The sequence below is a fragment of the Diorhabda sublineata genome, chromosome 2 (genome assembly GCF_026230105.1).
Source record: "Diorhabda sublineata isolate icDioSubl1.1 chromosome 2, icDioSubl1.1, whole genome shotgun sequence".
NCBI lineage: Eukaryota > Metazoa > Arthropoda > Insecta > Coleoptera > Chrysomelidae > Diorhabda > Diorhabda sublineata.
In genome coordinates, this window is record NC_079475.1 from 6,962,287 (window position 1) to 6,986,296 (window position 24,010).

At 34.6% G+C, this 24,010-nt stretch overlaps 1 protein-coding gene across 1 annotated transcript; it reads right to left on the reverse strand.

Moving 5' to 3' along the window:
- Positions 1-17,861: 17,861 nt before the first annotated feature.
- Positions 17,862-23,276, reverse strand: LOC130453203 (radial spoke head 1 homolog). The gene is made up of 4 exons (XM_056792826.1): positions 22,946-23,276; positions 21,285-21,450; positions 20,181-20,401; positions 17,862-18,067 (listed from the first exon to the last, which is right to left on the reverse strand). The coding sequence occupies exons 1-4, from the start codon at positions 23,274-23,276 to the stop codon at positions 17,862-17,864; spliced, it is 924 nt and encodes a 307-aa protein (XP_056648804.1).
- Positions 23,277-24,010: the final 734 nt, after the last annotated feature.

Sequence of the window (24,010 nt, forward strand, 5' to 3'; positions counted from 1 at the left end):
ATGTGATGGAAATTTCATAGTCCTTGCTAAATGTTCCCGATGGCGTTCGTTTTTCTCCTTTTTATATTTCTCCTGTTAAAGATAATTGATATGAACACATTTTCATGGCATTTTTACTCAAAGTTATCGAGACATTTCTAAATTATCTTGGCAAATTAGGGTGAATAAACCTTCCTTGATATTATTTTTGTCTGTTTTATAACAGACAAAAAATTTCGAGTTCAACACAAAAATTTCGACTTTTTCAGTATACACAATACAAAGAAAGTTATTTGAGTTGTACTTTAGCAATGTTGTCAGATGTTGGTATTAGTATAAGAATTACTTTGAATAGCGACTTCAATTGACAATAATAGGATAGAACTTTCATATAAGAATAAAATGTTTAAAAAAAAATAAATACAGAAGATAGAAAAATGGAAAGATCTAATAGAAAAAGCTTTCGATGAAATCCCACTAACGAAAATATAGAAGAACCAAAAAAATCTACAAGAAAAATTGAACAACTAAAACTAAAAATTGACAGAAAACTGAATGAAAATGAACCAAATGAAAACCAAAGTTGTGGTAGTGATTAATGCAGAAGAAAAAATTGAAATCAGGTTTAAAAATAAAGTAAGTACCTTCCAGAATCTAGGAATTGTGTTGGAAGAAACAGGAAGACCGTATTTACAATAGAATACTCTTATGGAAGTTTACAAAGCAATTTACAGGATAATTCTCACATATGGCTGTGAATCTTGAGCCTTCAAGGAAAGAAAAGAATAACCAGAAATGATAGACTCAGAAGCTTGTATATAAAAGAATATTTAAAAGTTGAACTCATACGAGAATACATAGAAAGGAAGAACCAGGATGATGGGGCTACCTACAAAGGATGGATAACACAGTTCCAGCTAGACCACGAGTAACATGAGATAAAACACTAGGAAAAAACTCAAAAAGATAGGAAAGTCGTGGGTCAAAGCGAGAAAAGACTGAAAACTGAACCCTATAGGTTAAAAAAGGAACAGTTTGTATATATACAAAAGATATGGTTAAAATAAAACTGAAAAGATGTAAAGTAATTGTTGAAGTAAATTTTCTTCCCATAATACCATCTAAATGATGATCCTCTCTACTACAGCACTCTTTCAACCGCGAACGGAAATTATTGAAAACTTTCTTCAGTAACGTTGATGTTACCATCATTTCATTTGCCATTTCACCACAGATATTCTCCTCGAGCTGATAGATGTTTCTCGTATTATCAGTGTAGACAAAAAAATCGTCAAATCTGGACTACGAGGTGGCCTTGGAGTATCACCCCTTTTCGAAATCAGTTTGCCTTGGGAACATTTGCTTTCTAACCAATATAGAGTTATTTGATTTGTTATCAAGAAATCACTATTCTTGTAATATCAAGTTCTGGAGTCAAAAATAATCTATCCCGTGGTTCAGGTGCTTTATTTTGGAAAGCTTTAAATTAAAATTTGGATAAAACAAATGTTTGTATTTTGTGAAAAACACGGGCTGTTCCATAATCTCTTAGTTGTTTGCTGCTCAAAATAACAACCGTCAATGTTTATGTCCACCAACTGATTGAAAAAATTCTTGGGTGCTCTTTTGTAGTCTGACTATCACAAATTACAACACGAAAATACGTACCAGTCGTTAGAAAATGTATGTCTAGAAATCGCTATCTCGATATAAAAAAAATCTCCTTTACGCAAATAATGCAGAAATAAAGGATATTCCCTACGACTAAAGACACAAATTGTTCAAGATTCGACCGTTAATTGAGCATCTAAATAAAAAGTTCATGACCTTTGGACTGTTCAACCAGGACCTAAGTATTGATGAGCAAATGGTAAAATACTACTATTTTGTTCGATTAGTGGTTATTGTTACCGTTTTGAAGTTTGTGAATAAAAAAAACCTGCAGTATCAGATATACTAGGAGGAGACGTTGTATGAGGTTGATTTCAAAAGTTGAAGTCGTTATCTTGAAGTAAAAAAATCTCCATTTCGTAAATAATGCAGAAATAAAGGCTATTCCCAAGGACCAAAGAGATAAATTGTTCAAGATTCGACCGTTAATTGAGCATCTTAATAAGAAGTTCATGACCTTTGGACTCTTCAACCAGGTCCTAAGTATTCATGAGTAAATGGTAAAATACTTCGGACGACACTACCTCAAATAATTCATCAGAGGAAAACCCATGAGATTCGGGTCCAAAATGTGGGCTCTATGCTGTTCGGTTGGTGGTTATTGTTACCAATTTCGAGATTTATGAAGAAAAAAGAACCTGCAGTATCATATGTACTAGGAGGAGACGTGGTAATGAGGTTGATTTCAAAAGTTGAGAATCCTTAACTAAATAGCTTTTACTTTGTCCACTTCTTTACAAATTTTTGTAATATGGTAAAGTAATATGGAAAGACAATAATTCTTTAAAAATGCTTTCCAACCATGGAAACATATTACCTCTGTCAAAAGCTTATAGATGGTCCAGAACAGAAAAAGCGAAAAAAAATATTCCTCAACTATATTTGATTTCAGAATATAATTATATATAAGTTTATGAAGGGAGTAGATTTGTTGGATTGGACCATCCAAATGTAGAAAACCAAAATACGTAGAAAAAAATGGCACTCTCCTATATTTACTCAAATTTTAAATACAGCAGTTATGAATGCGAATGTGTATTTTTGTCTAGTGAACGGTAAAATGTCATTTCTGGTTTTTAACGTGAAATAACGATGCACTATTTGAAAATCTCGTCTACGTCAAATCCGAAGAAATTTTTGCTTTCATGTACGGACCAGCAACAGTGAAAATCATTATTTGACAAGAACTTTCGAAAGAAAGCAAAGAAAATGTGGAGTATGCAAGACAAACGTGAAAAAATAATGTGCCGAATGTAATATAAGTTTGCATGTCGAATGTAGAAAGCTGAAAAATTTGGTACTTAATGGGTTAAGTAGATTGCTAACCACTATGGTGTTTCCATATAAATATACAATTAATAAATTCATTGAAAATTCTTCTGCCACCCAGTTCGTTGTAATATTCAATGGGGTGATGATAAATCACCCTCTATAAACTACATTCTCTCATTATAATTTAGATAAACTTTTTAGCCATTTCAAAATTGTAAATCTCATTTCAAATGCAAACATTTTATTTGTGACGTCCGCTGAAGTTAGTTAACGACATTAATCAAGCCATTTTACACTAGAAGAATCACTGCATGTACCTGGAAATACGTAAATATACGGTTCGTTTGATTAACAAAAAACCAACTGAAACTGTTGTATTTTCAAGCTAATGACTTTTAGGTAGCAGGATGAATGAAGTGCAAATCTCGCGGATCACAAGAAGATATTTGAAAATTTCTCATTGGCTCATTTAGAAAAAGTGAAAAAGTAAATACTCTCACACATTGAGACAATCAATAAAAAGCTCGTACATTCAGAAACTAAACAAAGTACGTTGAAACCAAGTACAGCAAACTAAAAACGAAGTTTTCAAGTAGTTCCTGGAGCAACAACAAGTAATGCAATTTTTTTTGGTGATTATCCGATAAAATAAAGAAAATATACATTAAGAAATACCTCCTTAGTACGCCTGTGAGATAGTACGTATAGTATCTAAGTTCTTATGACGTTTTAATGGATGTTAGGGATTTTACAAAATGTACGTTGTACGAAAAATCAATAAATCTTCTAGAACGTTCACTTCCATCGGTATCAACATTTCTATCATCAAAGGCATTACGTGTTTCATAAAAACTTGCTTAGACAACTTAATGCTCAGCTTCAATAAGTGCTTAGTTAAATCTAACCTAATTTCTGTACTAGTGAGTGACGCTATATATAGAGTGTTTGACCACGTCTTTAGGATAAAAAAAAAACAATTAAAAATTATTGGAGATTGCTGAATCATCAAGATCCAACAGCTAGCGTTAGGAATATAGCAAACAAAAAAATACGTCTTCTTCGATTACTTGGACGATACTACTAGACCAGCAGCTGCATCCTGATCATTACAGACAAGTCTAAGAGCTCTTTCTAGACTCCCATTAGAAATTTAGACAAGCACTGAATGCGTGAAAAACTAATTGGCACAAATATTTGGTTCGACAAAGATTACTCCAGAGAAAAAGTCGAAGAAAGGAAAATATTAGAGACACATTGAAAGATCGCGAATATGAGAAGAAGAAATATATAAGAACGTACAAAAAAAAGAAATAAGAAAAGATAACAAAAAGACAGATTAAGAAAGAAAAAATTTAAATGGATTGTGAAATATGTATAATTATTTTACCACTTTTTAGAAAAAGTTACAAATCAAACCTCAATAAGAACAGATTAACGAAAACCATAGATAATCAATTAGAGGAATCGTAAATCGGCTTTAGACAAGGAAGATCATCTGCTTACATTGAGACAGATAATAGAGAAACAACTATAAACAAATCAAAAACTATACCTCGGTTTATGAACATCCAAAAATCATTTGACAGCGTCCGAAGAAACCAAATATGGAATAGTTTACAACGATGAGGAGCTGGAGTAAAATTGAGAAACAATATCAAGAGTATATATGAAACAACAAGGAACCATATGAGGAGAAATAATAACCAATTCGAGGTAGTCACATCTATTTTAATTCTAACATTCGGGTTTTCGAGGTATTATCGACCTCCTACTCCATTCGAAGAAATCGATAAAGTTCCAGCTTCGTTGCTTAATCGTCCTCTACCTACTTATATTAAAAGTGTAAATTTTCAATTGAAATGCGACGTACCGCACTTTTTGAAAAACCTACTATGTCTACCGGTCTTCGCAGGTTGTACAGCCTCATTTAAACTCTGCTACCCAATATTTTACTGCTGATAACTAAGAAGCAGTCTCATCTAAAGTGGAATCTAGTTCAATGATTGGGCTACTGCTTTTCAAATAAAAGTATTGTGTCTCAAAAATGATGACCAATTTTTTCCATGTTTACAAATTCACTTAAAACGTTAGCTATTGATAGCTGCCAGACAAATATGAAAAAACGTGGCATCTTCAAACTTGAACTATATGCTGTACAGATTGTGTACTTTCTAATATAGTGGTATTTTTCAAGCAACTACCCCCATTTCTAGGTCAGGTCATGTACTTCTGCGACCATCCTTCCCTTCTTTGTTCTTGGATTCTCCTGGATCCACCCAATTAGTAAATAACCCCATAAGAATGTAAATTGGTTGCATTTTTCGCGCTGAGAAAATTGACATTCAATTTTTTGTCAAGTAGGTACTTTTTTGGTTCTTGTAAGGTAGCACCATGTAGATTCCTTGACCGTAAGTTATTGCATTCCATCTGAGTTGGAATTTCTGGAATAATTGATAATATTTATACTAAAGTGTGTTTTTATAACAAATCCTCTTCAAAAATTGAAAGTAAACTTCCATGACAGTTTCGCAGTTTTACTTTGAATTATCTTCTATCCTGTAGTCTGCCAAGCAGTGTGCACACTGGTGAATCCATAGAGTTCCGATGCTCAGCAGCACCCCTAGAACAGCCGTTGTTGTTGATTCAATCTTCCTTGTAGGCACCAGTTCAGTTTTCCTTGCTCTACCATCGCCGTTGGGCCAGAAAAGTATAATTCTGAGGTTTAGATCATTGCATAAGAGCTGAAACCTCAACTGCCTCAACTTTTATTATATTCTAAATGATAAAATAATTTTTATGTACATTTTTTTTATTAACCATATTATACCATTATATAATAAGGAAATATATGTTGTGAAAGTACGCCGAAGGGAAAAACGTCTATTCAGATGATAAAAGCTTTCCATCTAATCAAAGAGACTGAAAGAAACTGAAATGAACGGCACCAAGGGTGGCAAATTATCCCTCCTCTGCAGCATTCTACTGCCAACGTAGTAGCTCCCTCCGTATATATGAACAACCACTTCATCGTAACTGGCGACAGATTTATAACATTCTTCCTAGGGTAAGTACATTGGATCCATTGTTTTTTTTTACGCGAAAAAAGTACATAGACGTATTGAGGGGGGAATTTTTTTATCAAAAAAAAATAATGTTGCTTATTTGTCGCTTATTAAGTTTTGTTTTTTCAGGAAATTGATGAGTTTTGCATATTTGTTGATGTGAATATCTTATTTTATTGCGAGAGTACTTTTAATCATCGAAAATGTAGACCATAAAGTAGAAATTTTCCTGATTTTAGATTTTTCTGAACAAAAGCGAGCACTACGTTTTCCGTTGGGTTATTCGCCTTTTTCTGGTGACACCACTTCATAAAGAACTCATACTGTTTTTCGTACCCTGCACAAGATTTATCCTGCAACTAATTAAGAACGGCCGCACTGTTTTCTCCATCGCTGATGTTTTCTTTTTCATCATAATTCATTAATTTAAACAAAACTTCGAATGAAGCAAATAATTTCAGAAAATTAAAAACTTAAGGTTATGCAAAATCATCGAAGTGAAACTGTCAACTGTCAACAATGAAGTTGTCTACTCCAGAGCGTCCCGAAAATGTTTTGCAGTACGTAAATGTCACTTTCCACTACATGGAACACTCAAAACGCAGCTTTCGGTATGAAAATTAATACAGAACGAACAACTTTCAGATGACGCCGTCTAAAAAATATATTTCATATATTTTTACTTCTAGGAATATAGAAAGTATCAAAAAGTTCTGGCCACAAAATTGATATGCCAATGCGAGTTTCGAAGAAGCGCTTATATACCCATCCCCACGACAAAACTAGAGAATTCACGAAATCCTAGCAACCCTTGTAAGTAATCAACCTATCCCCAACAAACACGTGCAGGTTCAGATCGAATAAGCCAGATGATTATTTCAAATAAGCCGTCACATTATTTGCAATGAATGAAAGATTTAGTTTATGAAACAATTCTCAGAAGCTGAGATTTGTCCATTCTTCTATGTTACGAAGCCAGTATTTCGTGTTCTTGCCGATGCTTTTCTTTCCCTCTAGTATGTCCTGCATTATGTTCTGTAGCAGTAGGTATTTGTCTTTGCGTAAGATGTTTTTCTTATCTTAATAATTGTCAACTTCGTCGTTGGTGATTCTGTCAGTCCAGGGTATCTTCAGGATGCGTCTATAAAGCCACATCTCAAGTTTTTTGGTCATTTCAGCATTCAAGGTCCAAGTTTCCGCTCTACTGACCACATATAACTTTCCACGAATCCAGTTCTGACGTGGAGGTTTAGATTTTTGTTTGCAAACATTGATGAGTATTTGACAAATGCCTTGACAAGAAAATTGTCTTCCTTTTCCTCATTTTGGTTTTTCAACTTCTTATAAAATATGATACTGCTGAATCATAGAAACGTGAAAGGAGGGAAATAGAACTTGAACCGCAGAGAAAAGCCTGAAGTATGGTTAACTTATGGGAAAATATAACCGAGTCTTGATCTAACTTAGTCTTGATCAAGGGTGCGTACCAATCACATCTTTTAAGAAGACATTTAATGTTCAGTTTTCAAATGTTACAGTGTTCAATTAGAATGTGTTTTTGTGAAAGGGCAAAAACAATACAAAATAAAAAAAGTTTTTTCCTATGGTTAAATTCAAAAACCCGGAAAAGTCACTGAATAATATTGGCCCTACTCATTGGAAATTCTTCATTATTTTATGCAATTTATTGGCTAATGGATACAAGAATTGCTGAAATAATAATCGTAGTATATATTAGATTTCCTTGGAAATATACCATGAAAATAAAAATTATTTATACGAAGTCTGCTACATAATTTTTGAGATATGGCAACACTGATTTGAATATATCAAATCTGACATCGCTTTTAGAAAGTTTGACATTTTTAATGATGAACGTACTGAGAATGGGTTGCCATAGAGATCCGAGTTTTTTACTGATACTAGAAAAAAAATGGAATTAAGTCACATTTTCTTCCGATGATTCTCTACGACTTTCGACAAGGTTTAAACCAACAGCAATCACTTCGACCTACAGGGATGAAGCGCTACCACGAGTTACCGTGTTTTGATATTTTTCCGTATTCAATCATGGTCGCACTTCGCTACAGGATGAATTATGTGAAGTTCGCACATAAACTGATATTGCAAAATATTTGAAATAGGCTTTTTTCACATTTTTGGAAAATGACCTGGTTTGCGATTTTACCATAAATTCTTCACAAATATAGAAAACTTGTCAGGAGCAGTCTTGCAACTGTCTCGACATTTTCGTCTTTTTGCACTATGGACAGAGCACCCACCTACAATGAAACTCAACAGAATACTAATTTTTGATGTTATTTTTATGTTGTTTATTCTGAATAATACAGTACAGATATTAAGCGTCCGTTTATAAAATTACTTACCTACAAATGTTAACAGGGATAATTAAGCTATTGAAAAGTGATACGTGTTAGTGCTTAATAAATATTTTTTCTGTGTTACAAAAATCTTGTCAGCCAGTGTTATTTTTTATTCTAGTTTCGCATAGATTTGAAATAAAGAATATGAAATTACATGGAGAAAATTCCAGAAGATTCGTAAAATAAAACGCAATAGTATCAAATATCATAAATACTTTGTCAGCATTTATTTTATTATAAATATAAATTATAAATATTATAAATATGAATGTTGTAAATAACTTTTTAATGAATTAAGTTCATTCATGAATTATAGTTAATTCGCTTGTGAAATTAATTTTGTTCATTCAACTCTATAAAGTTATTATAATTTTGAGTTTAATAAATATTTTAAAAACATATTTTCGGCCATCAAAAATATAATTATCGTTCTATGAGTAACAATAGTAATTAAAACTGTGTTTTCGATGCCAATGCAATCTAAACGTTCGGTTCAAACAATCGTTTTCTTCCGACTCCCCTACCATTATTCATTTTCGTTTAAATGCCTGCTTTTTAAAACGCTGGTTTTAAAACAAAAAAAAAGTATAAGTGCTACTACCATTATAATTCCTCCAGTTGTGGTATATTCGACATTTTTTCCGAGAAACCGGTCATAAATAGGGTTTTTCATATTACTCTTGCTATACATTTCCGCTGAAACTGCGTGTTTACCTGAAAAAAGTCATTTTGTAATATAATCAGTGACGGGGTAGATTATCGTTCATCATTAGAGATTTTTTTGTCGCGAAAAGCTTGTGTCGTTTATCCATTTAAAGGAAATTTCAAATTTATGTATATCTGTATATCCTTGTTGGTTTTCTTGAAGATGTGTTTCTGAAGAATATTCTGGAGGCACTGTATATCCTTGTTGGTTTTCTTGAGGATGTGTTTCTGAATAATATTCTGGAGGCACTGTATATCCATATTGGTTTTCTTAAAGATGTGTTTCTGAAGAATATTCTGGAGGCACTGTATATCCATGTTGGTTTTCTTAAAGATGTGTTTCTGAAGAATATTCTGGAGGCACTGTATATCCTTGTTGGTTTTCTTGAGGAATGTGTTTCTGAAGAATATTCTGGAGGCACTGTATATCCTTGTTGGTTTTCTTGAGGATGTGTTTCTGAAGAATATTCTGGAGGCACTGTATATCCTTGTTGGTTTTCTTGAGGAATGTGTTTCTGAAGAATATTCTGGAGGCACTATATATCCTTGTTGGTTTTCTTGAGGATGTGTTTCTGAATAATATTCTGGAGGCACTGTATATCCTTGTTGGTTTTCTTGAGGATGTGTTTCTGAATAATATTCTGGAGGCACTGTATATCCATATTGGTTTTCTTAAAGATGTGTTTCTGAAGAATATTCTGGAGGCACTGTATATCCATGTTGGTTTTCTTAAAGATGTGTTTCTGAAGAATATTCTGGAGGCACTGTATATCCTTGTTGGTTTTCTTGAGGATGTGTTTCTGAAGAATATTCTGGAGGCACTGTATATCCTTGTTGGTTTTCTTGAGGAATGTGTTTCTGAAGAATATTCTGGAGGCACTGTATATCCTTGTTGGTTTTCTTGAGGATGTGTTTCTGAAGAATATTCTGGAGGCACTGTATATCCTTGTTGGTTTTCTTGAGGAATGTGTTTCTGAAGAATATTCTGGAGGCACTGTATATCCTTGTTGGTTTTCTTGAGGATGTGTTTCTGAATAATATTCTGGAGGCACTGTATATCCTTGTTGGTTTTCTTGAGGATGTGTTTCTGAATAATATTCTGGAGGCACTGTATATCCTTGTTGGTTTTCTTAAAGATGTGTTTCTGAAGAATATTCTGGAGGCACTGTATATCCTTGTTGGTTTTCTTGAGGAATGTGTTTCTGAAGAATATTCTGGAGGCACTGTATATCCTTGTTGGTTTTCTTGAGGATGTGTTTCTGAAGAATATTCTGGAGGCACTGTATATCCTTGTTGGTTTTCTTGAGGAATGTGTTTCTGAAGAATATTCTGGAGGCACTGTATATCCTTGTTGGTTTTCTTGAGGATGTGTTTCTGAAGAATATTCTGGAGGCACTGTATATCCTTGTTGGTTTTCTTGAGGAATGTGTTTCTGAAGAATATTCTGGAGGCACTGTATATCCTTGTTGGTTTTCTTGAGGATGTGTTTCTGAAGAATATTCTGGAGGCACTGTATATCCTTGTTGGTTTTCTTGAGGAATGTGTTTCTGAAGAATATTCTGGAGGCACTGTATATCCTTGTTGGTTTTCTTGAGGATGTGTTTCTGAAGAATATTCTGGAGGCACTGTATATCCTTGTTGGTTTTCTTGAGGAATGTGTTTCTGAAGAATATTCTGGAGGCACTGTATATCCTTGTTGGTTTTCTTGAGGATGTGTTTCTGAAGAATATTCTGGAGGCACTGTATATCCTTGTTGGTTTTCTTGAGGATGTGTTTCTGAATAATATTCTGGAGGCACTGTATATCCTTGTTGGTTTTCTTAAAGATGTGTTTCTGAAGAATATTCTGGAGGCACTGTATATCCTTGTTGGTTTTCTTGAGGATGTGTTTCTGAATAATATTCTGGAGGCACTGTATATCCTTGTTGGTTTTCTTGAGGATGTGTTTCTGAATAATATTCTGGAGGCACTGTATATCCTTGTTGTTTTTCTTAAAGATGTGTTTCTGAAGAATATTCTGGAGGCACTGTATATCCTTGTTGGTTTTCTTAAAGATGTGTTTCTGAAGAATATTCTGGAGGCACTGTATATCCTTGTTGGTTTTCTTGAGGAATGTGTTTCTGAAGAATATTCTGGAGGCACTGTATATCCTTGTTGGTTTTCTTGAGGATGTGTTTCTGAAGAATATTCTGGAGGCACTGTATATCCTTGTTGGTTTTCTTAAAGATGTGTTTCTGAAGAATATTCTGGAGGCACTGTATATCCTTGTTGGTTTTCTTGAGGATGTGTTTCTGAAGAATATTCTGGAGGCACTGTATATCCTTGTTGGTTTTCTTGAGGAATGTGTTTCTGAAGAATATTCTGGAGGCACTGTATATCCTTGTTGGTTTTCTTGAGGATGTGTTTCTGAAGAATATTCTGGAGGCACTGTATATCCTTGTTGGTTTTCTTGAGGATGTGTTTCTGAAGAATATTCTGGAGGCACTGTATATCCTTGTTGGTTTTCTTGAGGAATGTGTTTCTGAAGAATATTCTGGAGGCACTGTATATCCTTGTTGGTTTTCTTGAGGATGTGTTTCTGAAGAATATTCTGGAGGCACTGTATATCCTTGTTGGTTTTCTTGAGGATGTGTTTCTGAATAATATTCTGGAGGCACTGTATATCCTTGTTGGTTTTCTTGAGGAATGTGTTTCTGAAGAATATTCTGGAGGCACTGTATATCCTTGTTGGTTTTCTTGAGGATGTGTTTCTGAAGAATATTCTGGAGGCACTGTATATCCTTGTTGGTTTTCTTAAAGATGTGTTTCTGAAGAATATTCTGGAGGCACTGTATATCCTTGTTGGTTTTCTTGAGGATGTGTTTCTGAAGAATATTCTGGAGGCACTGTATATCCTTGTTGGTTTTCTTGAGGAATGTGTTTCTGAAGAATATTCTGGAGGCACTGTATATCCTTGTTGGTTTTCTTGAGGATGTGTTTCTGAAGAATATTCTGGAGGCACTGTATATCCTTGTTGGTTTTCTTGAGGAATGTGTTTCTGAAGAATATTCTGGAGGCACTGTATATCCTTGTTGGTTTTCTTGAGGATGTGTTTCTGAAGAATATTCTGGAGGCACTGTATATCCTTGTTGGTTTTCTTGAGGATGTGTTTCTGAATAATATTCTGGAGGCACTGTATATCCTTGTTGGTTTTCTTAAAGATGTGTTTCTGAAGAATATTCTGGAGGCACTGTATATCCTTGTTGGTTTTCTTGAGGATGTGTTTCTGAATAATATTCTGGAGGCACTGTATATCCTTGTTGGTTTTCTTGAGGATGTGTTTCTGAATAATATTCTGGAGGCACTGTATATCCTTGTTGTTTTTCTTAAAGATGTGTTTCTGAAGAATATTCTGGAGGCACTGTATATCCTTGTTGGTTTTCTTAAAGATGTGTTTCTGAAGAATATTCTGGAGGCACTGTATATCCTTGTTGGTTTTCTTGAGGAATGTGTTTCTGAAGAATATTCTGGAGGCACTGTATATCCTTGTTGGTTTTCTTGAGGATGTGTTTCTGAAGAATATTCTGGAGGCACTGTATATCCTTGTTGGTTTTCTTAAAGATGTGTTTCTGAAGAATATTCTGGAGGCACTGTATATCCTTGTTGGTTTTCTTGAGGATGTGTTTCTGAAGAATATTCTGGAGGCACTGTATATCCTTGTTGGTTTTCTTGAGGAATGTGTTTCTGAAGAATATTCTGGAGGCACTGTATATCCTTGTTGGTTTTCTTGAGGATGTGTTTCTGAAGAATATTCTGGAGGCACTGTATATCCTTGTTGGTTTTCTTAAAGATGTGTTTCTGAAGAATATTCTGGAGGCACTGTATATCCTTGTTGGTTTTCTTGAGGATGTGTTTCTGAATAATATTCTGGAGGCACTGTATATCCTTGTTGGTTTTCTTGAGGAATGTGTTTCTGAAGAATATTCTGGAGGCACTGTATATCCTTGTTGGTTTTCTTGAGGATGTGTTTCTGAAGAATATTCTGGAGGCACTGTATATCCTTGTTGGTTTTCTTAAAGATGTGTTTCTGAAGAATATTCTGGAGGCACTGTATATCCTTGTTGGTTTTCTTGAGGATGTGTTTCTGAAGAATATTCTGGAGGCACTGTATATCCTTGTTGGTTTTCTCGAGGAATGTGTTTCTGAAGAATATTCTGGAGGCACTGTATATCCTTGTTGGTTTTCTTGAGGAATGTGTTTCTGAAGAATATTCTGGAGGCACTATATATCCTTGTTGGTTTTCTTGAGGATGTGTTTCTGAATAATATTCTGGAGGCACTGTATATCCTTGTTGGTTTTCTTGAGGATGTGTTTCTGAATAATATTCTGGAGGCACTGTATATCCATATTGGTTTTCTTAAAGATGTGTTTCTGAAGAATATTCTGGAGGCACTGTATATCCATGTTGGTTTTCTTAAAGATGTGTTTCTGAAGAATATTCTGGAGGCACTGTATATCCTTGTTGGTTTTCTTGAGGAATGTGTTTCTGAAGAATATTCTGGAGGCACTGTATATCCTTGTTGGTTTTCTTGAGGATGTGTTTCTGAAGAATATTCTGGAGGCACTGTATATCCTTGTTGGTTTTCTTGAGGAATGTGTTTCTGAAGAATATTCTGGAGGCACTATATATCCTTGTTGGTTTTCTTGAGGATGTGTTTCTGAATAATATTCTGGAGGCACTGTATATCCTTGTTGGTTTTCTTGAGGAATGTGTTTCTGAAGAATATTCTGGAGGCACTGTATATCCTTGTTGGTTTTCTTGAGGATGTGTTTCTGAAGAATATTCTGGAGGCACTGTATATCCTTGTTGGTTTTCTTGAGGAATGTGTTTCTGAAGAATATTCTGGAGGCACTGTATATCCTTGTTGGTTTTCTTGAGGATGTGTTTCTGAAGAATATTCTGGAGGCACTGTATATCCTTGTTGGTTTTCTTGAGGAATGTGTTTCTGAAGAATATTCTGGAGGCACTGTATATCCTTGTTGGTTTTCTTGAGGATGTGTTTCTGAAGAATATTCTGGAGGCACTGTATATCCTTGTTGGTTTTCTTGAGGATGTGTTTCTGAATAATATTCTGGAGGCACTGTATATCCTTGTTGGTTTTCTTGAGGATGTGTTTCTGAAGAATATTCTGGAGGCACTGTATATCCTTGTTGGTTTTCTTAAAGATGTGTTTCTGAAGAATATTCTGGAGGCACTGTATATCCTTGTTGGTTTTCTTGAGGAATGTGTTTCTGAAGAATATTCTGGAGGCACTGTATATCCTTGTTGGTTTTCTTGAGGATGTGTTTCTGAAGAATATTCTGGAGGCACTGTATATCCTTGTTGGTTTTCTTGAGGATGTGTTTCTGAATAATATTCTGGAGGCACTGTATATCCTTGTTGGTTTTCTTGAGGATGTGTTTCTGAAGAATATTCTGGAGGCACTGTATATCCTTGTTGGTTTTCTTGAGGAATGTGTTTCTGAAGAATATTCTGGAGGCACTGTATATCCTTGTTGGTTTTCTTGAGGATGTGTTTCTGAAGGATATTCTTGAGGCACTGTATATCCTTGTTGGTTTTCTTGAGAATTTGTTCCTAAAGCGTATCGTGAAGACACTGAATACCTTTGCTGGTTTTGTTGAAGACCAATATTTCCCTTTTTTTGTTTGGAGAGCATCTATCATAACATTTTGAAGACGTGCCCTCATTTGAAGCTTTTCCAACGAATCAAATTCAGAAAAATATGGTAATAAGCTCACCAGAAAGTGATAATCCGGATTATTCATTAAGTCGTCATTTTTATTATGATCATTCTTTAATAGTTCATATTTTTCTTTTTCAATTTCTAAGTAAGTTTTAATTTCAGTTTATTCTTTTTTCTTTTTACGCGGGTTTACCGGAGTGTCAGTAGAACCAATGTTGCGGGAAGAAGACCTAGAACATGTAGGCTCACTATTTTAAAAAGCTGTAGAAGAGTCCGCAGGTGAAACTGGTGATGTAAGAGTAGTATCAGTATCAGTTTCTGTATCGCTATTTTCAGTTGCTAGCGCTGAGTTACCCAAATTTCCCTGCATAATACTTGGAGCTAAAACGTCTTTATCTTTTAAATTCTTCCACTTAGACTCCATACTGAATAAAAATATAAATATGAGCGCACCACAAAGGCGATGCGGCTCAAAAAAAACGAACAAGATCAAAGCTCGAGCGGCAAGATACGTTGCATCGCGCGACGTTGAGCGGTGGTCTTTTGCAATGTGGAAACATTCATTTAAAATCTATAGTCAGAAATATTTAACTTAAAAAATAACGCACAAAATTATAATGAAAAGTTAAAAAAAGTTCCGCCGAAAATTGAACGCGACGTTCGGAAACTGTCATCTAAATTTCGTTCTGGTTTAAGATTCATTAGCTGATCGGTGATGTACCCGAACCAGAATTATAGTTTAAGAAAAATCCTATAGTTGTCTATGGAAAAAAAATCTTCAGTAACTTCTCGTGATAATGTCATCAGTTACAGTTATACGTATAGAGAAGTGAAGGGAAATAAAAACACCCTGATGAGTGAATCGTTGACGGACAAAATATTGGAAGAAGTGAATAACACGAAACAACGCTTAGGCAATGTATCCATGAGCATTCAACGCACCCATTCGAGACAACAAAATCTAATCGTGCTCTTATATAAATCTCACTTCATGCCAGTGACGGCTCGTGATATAAAAATTTGCATTTTTTGCGAAAAAAAATATCAATCAAGATTTTTACTAATCACCTTTAAAATAATTTCGAAATTAAATATTTCGAAAATGTATTCTTGACCCTCAGTCTTGTCTCAAGCCCGAAGACGGTTGTTAAATTGCTCTAATGAGATGTAATAACGTCGAAACTAGTCAGTAGTTACAACCTCTTCTTGCAATTGCGAGCCATTGGGGATGTTAATATCGACAAAAAGGTCGATTGACATCACGCTCCTCGGAGGAGTTGTAATCCCTATTCCCATTTGATGAGACAATTCGAGATGTTTCCATCAGTGTAAAAGATTACTTGTTTTCTGTTACTAATTCCGATATTCTGAATGAACAGAATGGATGAAAGCCATCTACAACCTCCCGAGAAGCCGAACTCCACACATTTATTAATCATACTTTCTACCCGTGCCAAAAAGACAAAACCTGCCAATAGATCCTCTATATTTACCATGTCCAGATGGCTAGATTACCAGTTGGCACAAGACCAGATTAGTTGCATAGAGTAGGCAATATGAGACCGCGGAATAGGATCACGGAATAGAATAAATGAACAGATAACCTACACTTACCTCTCTCTTGGTAATGGCTTTATTATACCAAACATTTTATCTGAAATGACGAAAAAATATTGTGCAAAACAGCGTTCTTCTGTAGTTCTAGTTGGGCACGATATTTTGGAATGGTCATAATGTATTCTACAATCAACAAATATGGTTATCTGAAAATGCTCAGAAAGAATTTGCTGAAGAGCTCGGAATTTAACCTGTATTCAGAGTCAAAACAAGAATTCGACGTGTGAAGCATCAGGTTAATGAAAATGCCCGTGATGAGCCTAAAAATTTTATTAACTCTCTTTTTGACCCCACATCAATTTGAGGCAATGAAATATCTAAATAATTGAATGAGTACATGGAATGTTGGTCTTTTTATACAATATAAAACAAATTTTGGATAACCTGACCTTGTCAAAATCTATGGTTTTACTTTAAACGGTAATTCATTTCTTTGAGAGCGTCTGACACGATACATATAGAGTAAACACGTGAAAAACAGTTTAATTTGTTCGAAGGTGCAGCAAAAACCACCACAATGCAGATATTTTAAAAGTATATTAAATGTATTTTTTAAAGCCCACCGATTGTCATTAGAAAATAAGTATTTTCTAGCATTGCTGGCTGTCATTTTGTTTTTAGGAAAACCATTATATCAAAATCTCAATAAATTGTCTCAATATCTTCCAGTTTTGGCCACGTTTTTGACATTTGAAACCACTATGCGTCCACAGCTCCTTGGGAACTTTATTTTATAAATAACCCTCGTAAAAACTAATTCATCGTATGTATCATCTTCCAAAACATATTCATATAAAATATCACAATGTAGCTTTTGAAAAATCGGAGATGTTTATTATTATTATTATCTTAAATACGAATTGATTTGTGAAATCCAAATTATTTTTTATTTTTCCAGATATCTTAGACCTTCTTTAAACATTCTGTATTGTCATTTTCCCAATATCATTGTGATAATATTGTAACACATTTTTCTAAATTTTCATCTTCTCCGCCACTGTTTTTAAATAGCATAACCACACGAAAGTACCACGTTCTTTTAGAGTGTATGGTGTTGCATACATGAGTAGGTGGTCGATTCTTCATCGAGTTTCCATTCTTTTAGGGCAGTTACCTTTGTGATATATTACTTAATTTCATATAATACATTCGAGCGAATGGATAAACTAGATCGCTAGAAGAAATTTGAAAATAATGTTAAACAGTGATAAGATTAAAATATTTTTTAAGAAAGTGTATTCATACCATTTCCACCCTTATTTTCTTCACATAAATGTTAATATATCATAAGTTTGCATTGCGAAAAATTCCTCGTATCATATACAGGAAGGTTCGTTGATGTAAAAACTAAATGTAATCTTCAGGAGGATATGAATAAAAATCAAATGCAAGTTTGGAAGTTACTTTATTTCTTTAGATACAACAAACTATAATATTTTTATTATCCTATTAGAGATCAAAAATATCCATGTCGGGTATATCGACCACGAGACCTTCGGGTACAGGGGAAGTTCTATGACCTTCCTCTTCTTCCTCGGTCGGATATCCTGTAACCTCATATTTTTGCAAATAATCAATAATGTCAATCATTGAATCTTCTTCTTCCTGAACAGGAATCGGCGTCGGCTCAGGAGGTAGCAGCTCTGCTTTATATTCTGCAATAAATAACTAATTATGTGAAAAAATATAGAAAACATTTTGATTTTTCACATTTATGTAGTGGAAAAAACATTTCAATATTTAGCTTTGGCGAATAATATAAATAAGAACGTGATTTCATTATTTCCTATCGATACCGATGAAATGTGTCAACATCTGAAACGTATAGGAAATAACAAACTCTGCTCTCACGCAAGATCTAATCGACAATCAGGCGTGGCTCATGGCCATCGAAATACACCTGCAGATGCTGAGAATGTCAATTTATCGGAAATACTTCTTATGGAGAAATGTTGGCCTAGGAATGTCTATCTCGAACACTACAAAAGACCAATATCTCCAGGTCTCTCTACATTGTAGGTACCGTTCGATCTACTACAAAAATGTAACAGAGTTTACCCCAAGGAACATACCCTAAGAAGCAACGAAAACTCATCTGTTATTCAGTGGAAATAATAAGGACGGATTTTCGGCGGCAGTGTCCTCGATGGTAAAAAACATCTTGGAACTGGGACACGTTTATTTATAAAATAATATTTACATGCATTTTTAATGAAACCCAGGAAAATTAGTAGACATGATTACAATGTCAGAATTTTCTAAGTAAAAAGTATAATATATAAATAGATACTAACCAGAAATGAAACAGTCATTCAGTTGAACACATTGAACATAATCACAATGATATAGTTTTGAGATTAAACAAAAAAAATATTGCTGTGAATACAAGTGAGCCAAAGTACATAAAAATTTGTTAATGAATGTACGAGGTCTGGCTATTAAATAACGAGCTACGTGCCTAGAGGCCGCCCTAGACGGGTGGGGTAAAAAACGAGTGGTGCGTTGGGTATCTAGATATCTTGTCTATGAACGCCCCAAAACACGTTTCCGTCACTATTATAGTATTTGTGCAGTGGAAGTTTGAAATGAACGTTTTTTTTCTCATGCCGAAAACCATGAGCAACGTATCAATTTCAAATTTCTCGTTAAATTGAAAAAAACTCCCACTGAGTACTATAAATTGTTGCAAGAGGTCTATGGAGACAATTCTCTATCTCGTGCGCGTGTTTTTGAGTGGTGTAAACGCTTTAGTAAGGGCGGAGAGGGCATTGAAGATGACCAGCGCCGAGGTCGTCCTGTGACTGTTCCAACTCCGGAAACAGTGATCAAAATCAACCAAATTGTGCGTGCAGATCGTCAAATGAGCATCCGGTTGATTGCCGAGGCTGTAAACGCCGATAAACAAACGGCTAGAAAAATTTCACACGAGGAATTACACATGACAAAAGTCTGTGCAATGCTGATGCCAAAAAAACTGACTCCTGACCAAAAGCTCTTGTGTTAACGGGTCTGCTCGGATTTCCTTGAAAGGTTAAAAGAAGATCTGCTTTGAAAGGAACCCGATTTGATTCTTTAGAATCGGTAAAGCAAAAAACGACAGAGTTCCTAAAGGCACTCACCAAAGAAGACTTCCAGCACTACTTAGATCAATGGAAAAAACGTATGGAAAGGTGTGTGGTGAGAGGTGGGGAGTATACTGAAGGGGAGCATTTGAATGTACAATAATTTTTGTAATAAAACCTTTTTTCGTAACCAGTCTCGTTATTTAATAGCCAGATTTCGTAAATATCTCAAGGTACGTTAAAAGGTTTAAGTCGATCTGTCCACCAGCATATGTCACAAATGAGCAATATTGATACCAGATATACGTAAAATAATATCACAGCAGTTTTATCCTGATATGGGATAGAGTAACTTTATACTTCAAACGTTTTCTATCGAAATTACTTAAATCATTTTCCAGTAAATGATTTTCACACAAGCGATAAATTGATTTCAATCATTGAATTTTACAAATTTCTTCCCATTTAGAACACATATCGGGAAATCGTTCCGGAATTTGAAACAAATGTTTATGTGACAATTAATATTGACAGTAATGACACATTCTGTAACACTAGCGCCACGATTGATAAACAGCACAACTAAATTTGTGTGGCTGAAATTTAGGTACAAGTTGACCTTCTTATTAGGTGTGTTTTGTGGTTTATCCTGTCATTCTTGCTTTTTATTCTATCCTATTCTACAGTAAAAAAGCTCGATTAGTACCTGTTACGGTTCTGGCACGCCAAATGGGTACAATTCCTCTGGGATTTCCCCTAAATTCCGTACCATCTGGATTTGTTTCTTGCAGCTCCAATTCATCCGCTCCGACATAATCGAATTTAGGATCGCGCATGTTCACGTAGAAACCATGTTGTATATATTTACCGTCAAAAGTAAAACATCCTGGTCCTTTTGGAAGATTTTTATCGAATTGACCATGGTATCTAAAAATAACGTTCTCTATATGTAGGAAAGAAAACCAAGCCCGATTTTTGTTCTAAAGGATATGCAATCATCCATTTATCAGACCAATATTGCGCATGTTCTTTTTTTAAGTATTTTCCGTTTCGTAGCGACTGCTTCAATATAATAAGAGTAAAGAGTAATTTGTAATTAAACATAATAAATATTAGTTTTAATCAACCTCAACCTCATTAAAAAACAACTTGAGGAAAACTCAAAATTGAGTCGATCTCAAGAACTAGTACAACTTTGAGAGCCCTCAATCTTTCAGATGTAATAAAGTCACAAAAAAAAACGTTGCGAAACTGATATAATAATTTCATTGAAATAAATCAATTTTCATATAATGTATGACCTATACATAGTTTTTTCTCTTTTGTGTTATTTGAATGAATGGCAGGTAATAGATGGAGAGTTAAATGTCGCATGTTTGTAATGCCTCAATTACCTGAAAGAGAAAAAACTTGAGCAACAGTCGGCATGGTGATATCTGAGTAAGAAATTAAGTGTAGATTCTTTCTGTTTCACAAAAATTGATAATACCCGTGTAATATCAACGCGATTATAATTACGGTGATCAAAGGCTGACTTCCAGCAGGTGATTCACCAAAAACAAGTTTTTTTGCTGTATTGCTGAATACCTGAACGAAATTCCGAAACGACACGATTCATTTGAACGGAAAAAACACCACGAGATATTTCTGTTTCCAAAACTGGGGTATATGAGTAGATGGGTCAATAATCAGAAGTTCTGAATCAATAGAAATCTACTCACAACAAAAACTAGCGCTTCTAAAATTTGCAATAGTGGACAAAACAAATCATTCTTCAACTAATACATATTTTGAAAAGTTGTAACATTACCTGTAATATGGATAATTGATTATACCTGGTCCTTCCATTCTACCGTTTTTCCATGTACCAAAATGAGTTACGTTACACGATTTATACGTGTATGTTCCTAACCCATGACGAAAACCCAAATACCAAGAACCTTCGTATGTATCTCCGTTGATGTAATAGTAAGTACCTGAAGAAAACCAATTTACTATAATTATGAGTATTAAGGAGATTATTATGAGGTCTGTTTTTATTTCAACCTCCCATCGCACAGTATTATGACCAGAAATCTAGCAGGTAATTGGTGTGCATAGTAGGCGACTACGCATCTTTCCTGCTGGGACGCTCTGTGACTGACGATTCCAACAGGCTATTTCCGATTGAGTTGATGTCACATTAATGTCAATCGCTCTCGATTCTTCCGCAAAGTGTGAAATGCGTGCTGTTATTCGTTTCTTGCAGGCAGAAGGGAAGAGTGCAGCGAAAAATAATGAGTTAGGTTAGGTTCGTGTGTAAAAAATTTGATAGTTACTGAACTGATTTCCATGAAGAAGACGACATTGGTCAGTGAATTAACTAAGAGGTTAGGGAATCTCAAAATCTGGCATGTACTGAACAGTTGCGCTTCAGAAAAGTTTGGTTTGAGTTTAAGCCAACGATTTTGACTCACAAACTCGTCAAATTGATGCAGCTTTGGAATTTCTCGACCGTTACAATAATAAGAGAGATGTTTTGAAATCCATTGTGACAAGTATGACACGCCCAAAACGAAACGGTCCGAAATGGTCCATCAAATTCAAATGAACCTGCAACAGATTATGGTAACTGTTGGGACCAAAAAGGTGTGTTCCTTGTAGAGTTTATGCAACTTGTATAAAAATTAATTGAGATTCATATTCTGAAACTTATGAAGCAATATTCAATACAAACGAAGAAGCATGCTGACTCTTGGAATTGATCTGATCCTCGACAATGCCCAAACACATAGCTCTCTTGTAACCCAACGACTTTTGAAGCATTTTTAATGGGACATTTTCGAACGTCCATTACACAGTCCTGACCTAGCATCGATTGATTATTATCTTTCATCTGAACTGAAGCAGTGGCTTGGGAGCAGCGCCGTGGAGCTCAAATAAACCTTTACAACTTACTTCCAAGAATTGGCGACTACATTTTATGAAGAGAATGTTTTAAGCTTGTTATGTAGAGAAATCAGCTGTATGTACCTTACTTTTGGTAGAATTTTTTCTATATATTAAACCATCTTTTCTTTACGGCCCATCGGAATGTGAGAAAAAGCAACCTTCTTACATAGAAAAATATTACTATTAAATGTTAATGCAATAACGGGGCGGAAAAGTGACTTCTCAGAGGTCTACAATTGTTAGCTTTCGCTTTCTATCTAGTGGAAAGCGATTTCTTATATAAGAAGTGGTGGCGGCAAAGATGAGCTTCCGAAAACAAAATTTATAAAAATAATGTAAAGATGCATTTACTTATTACATTGAAATATTCAACCTAAGCCCTTCTGATTTATACTATTAGATATTTGATCTGCAAATATCTGTACTCTCGTAAAAAATTTTTTATATCTTCTCAGGCACATTATAATACCTCGAATGATATTTTTAATAGTATTAGTTTTTTTATATAACTAATATGAAATTTTCATAGTAATAACTTACCGATACCATGTTTAAAATCCTTCTTCCAATCTCCTATATATCTAGTACCATCCGGATAGATAAATTCCCCTTTACCATGTTTCAATCCCTTTCTCCACATACCGGTATATTTAGCACCATTTTTAAAACAATACATCCCTTTTCCGTGTCTCTTTCCGTGGTGGTATTCGCCCTCATATATGTCACCATTCGGAAGCAACGCACTACCGAAACCATGTCTGTCTAATTGATCATCTCTTCCACCTTCGTATTCTCCGTAAGGATATATTTCTTGTACCTCTCCTCCTTCTCCTCCTAGCTTTTCTTCTTCATCAAACTCTTCATCGTCCATGTTCAACTTTGTCCAAAGTACGTTATGAAGTTTATGAAAATGACATAATAGTTATGACAAATGTCTTTTTATTTATCATATTTCGTTACCTGGTATATCGTTTTTTGTTACTTCATATATGTATTACTCCTATAAGGACAGTTTTTATGGGAAAAAGCGTCTCTACGTTACGGTGCCGACAGTATTCATGCGCAGAACCGAGCTGGAACCTCCGTGGATAGAGAAATCGTTGTGATTCTGTCTTCTTTAGTTGGAACAGCTTATAGAAACTTTGACACGGTTTTATATTCTCTTGGTTGCTTCTAATGACATCAACGGAATCAAAAAACGTTTCAAGTATTTTTATACTTTAAAAATTGTTCTCAATTCTTTTACAAAAATTTGAAATAATTTTGAAATCTCGTTTTTATGAAAGCAAATCGAAAATACTGGTGATGCTAGCCTAATAGATGTTTTCCCACTTCTCGCAAACATCTTTGATACGTCGTATTTCGTAAATTTTTTACAGTACTGTATTAAAATGTACCAGGTGAGCACATTTCCCATTCTACAAGTGGGAACCTTGTTTTTTAAAAAAAACCTGTAAGTTCGGTTCTGCTTAGCCGATTTTTATAAAATTGTTTCATATATTTTGATTTCTCTTTATAACTTTGAATAAAAGCATAAAAGTTTACGAGGTCTTACCTAGAGATGGCAGTAGTTGCTTGTAAAATTCCCACTTTGTTAGAAAGTAC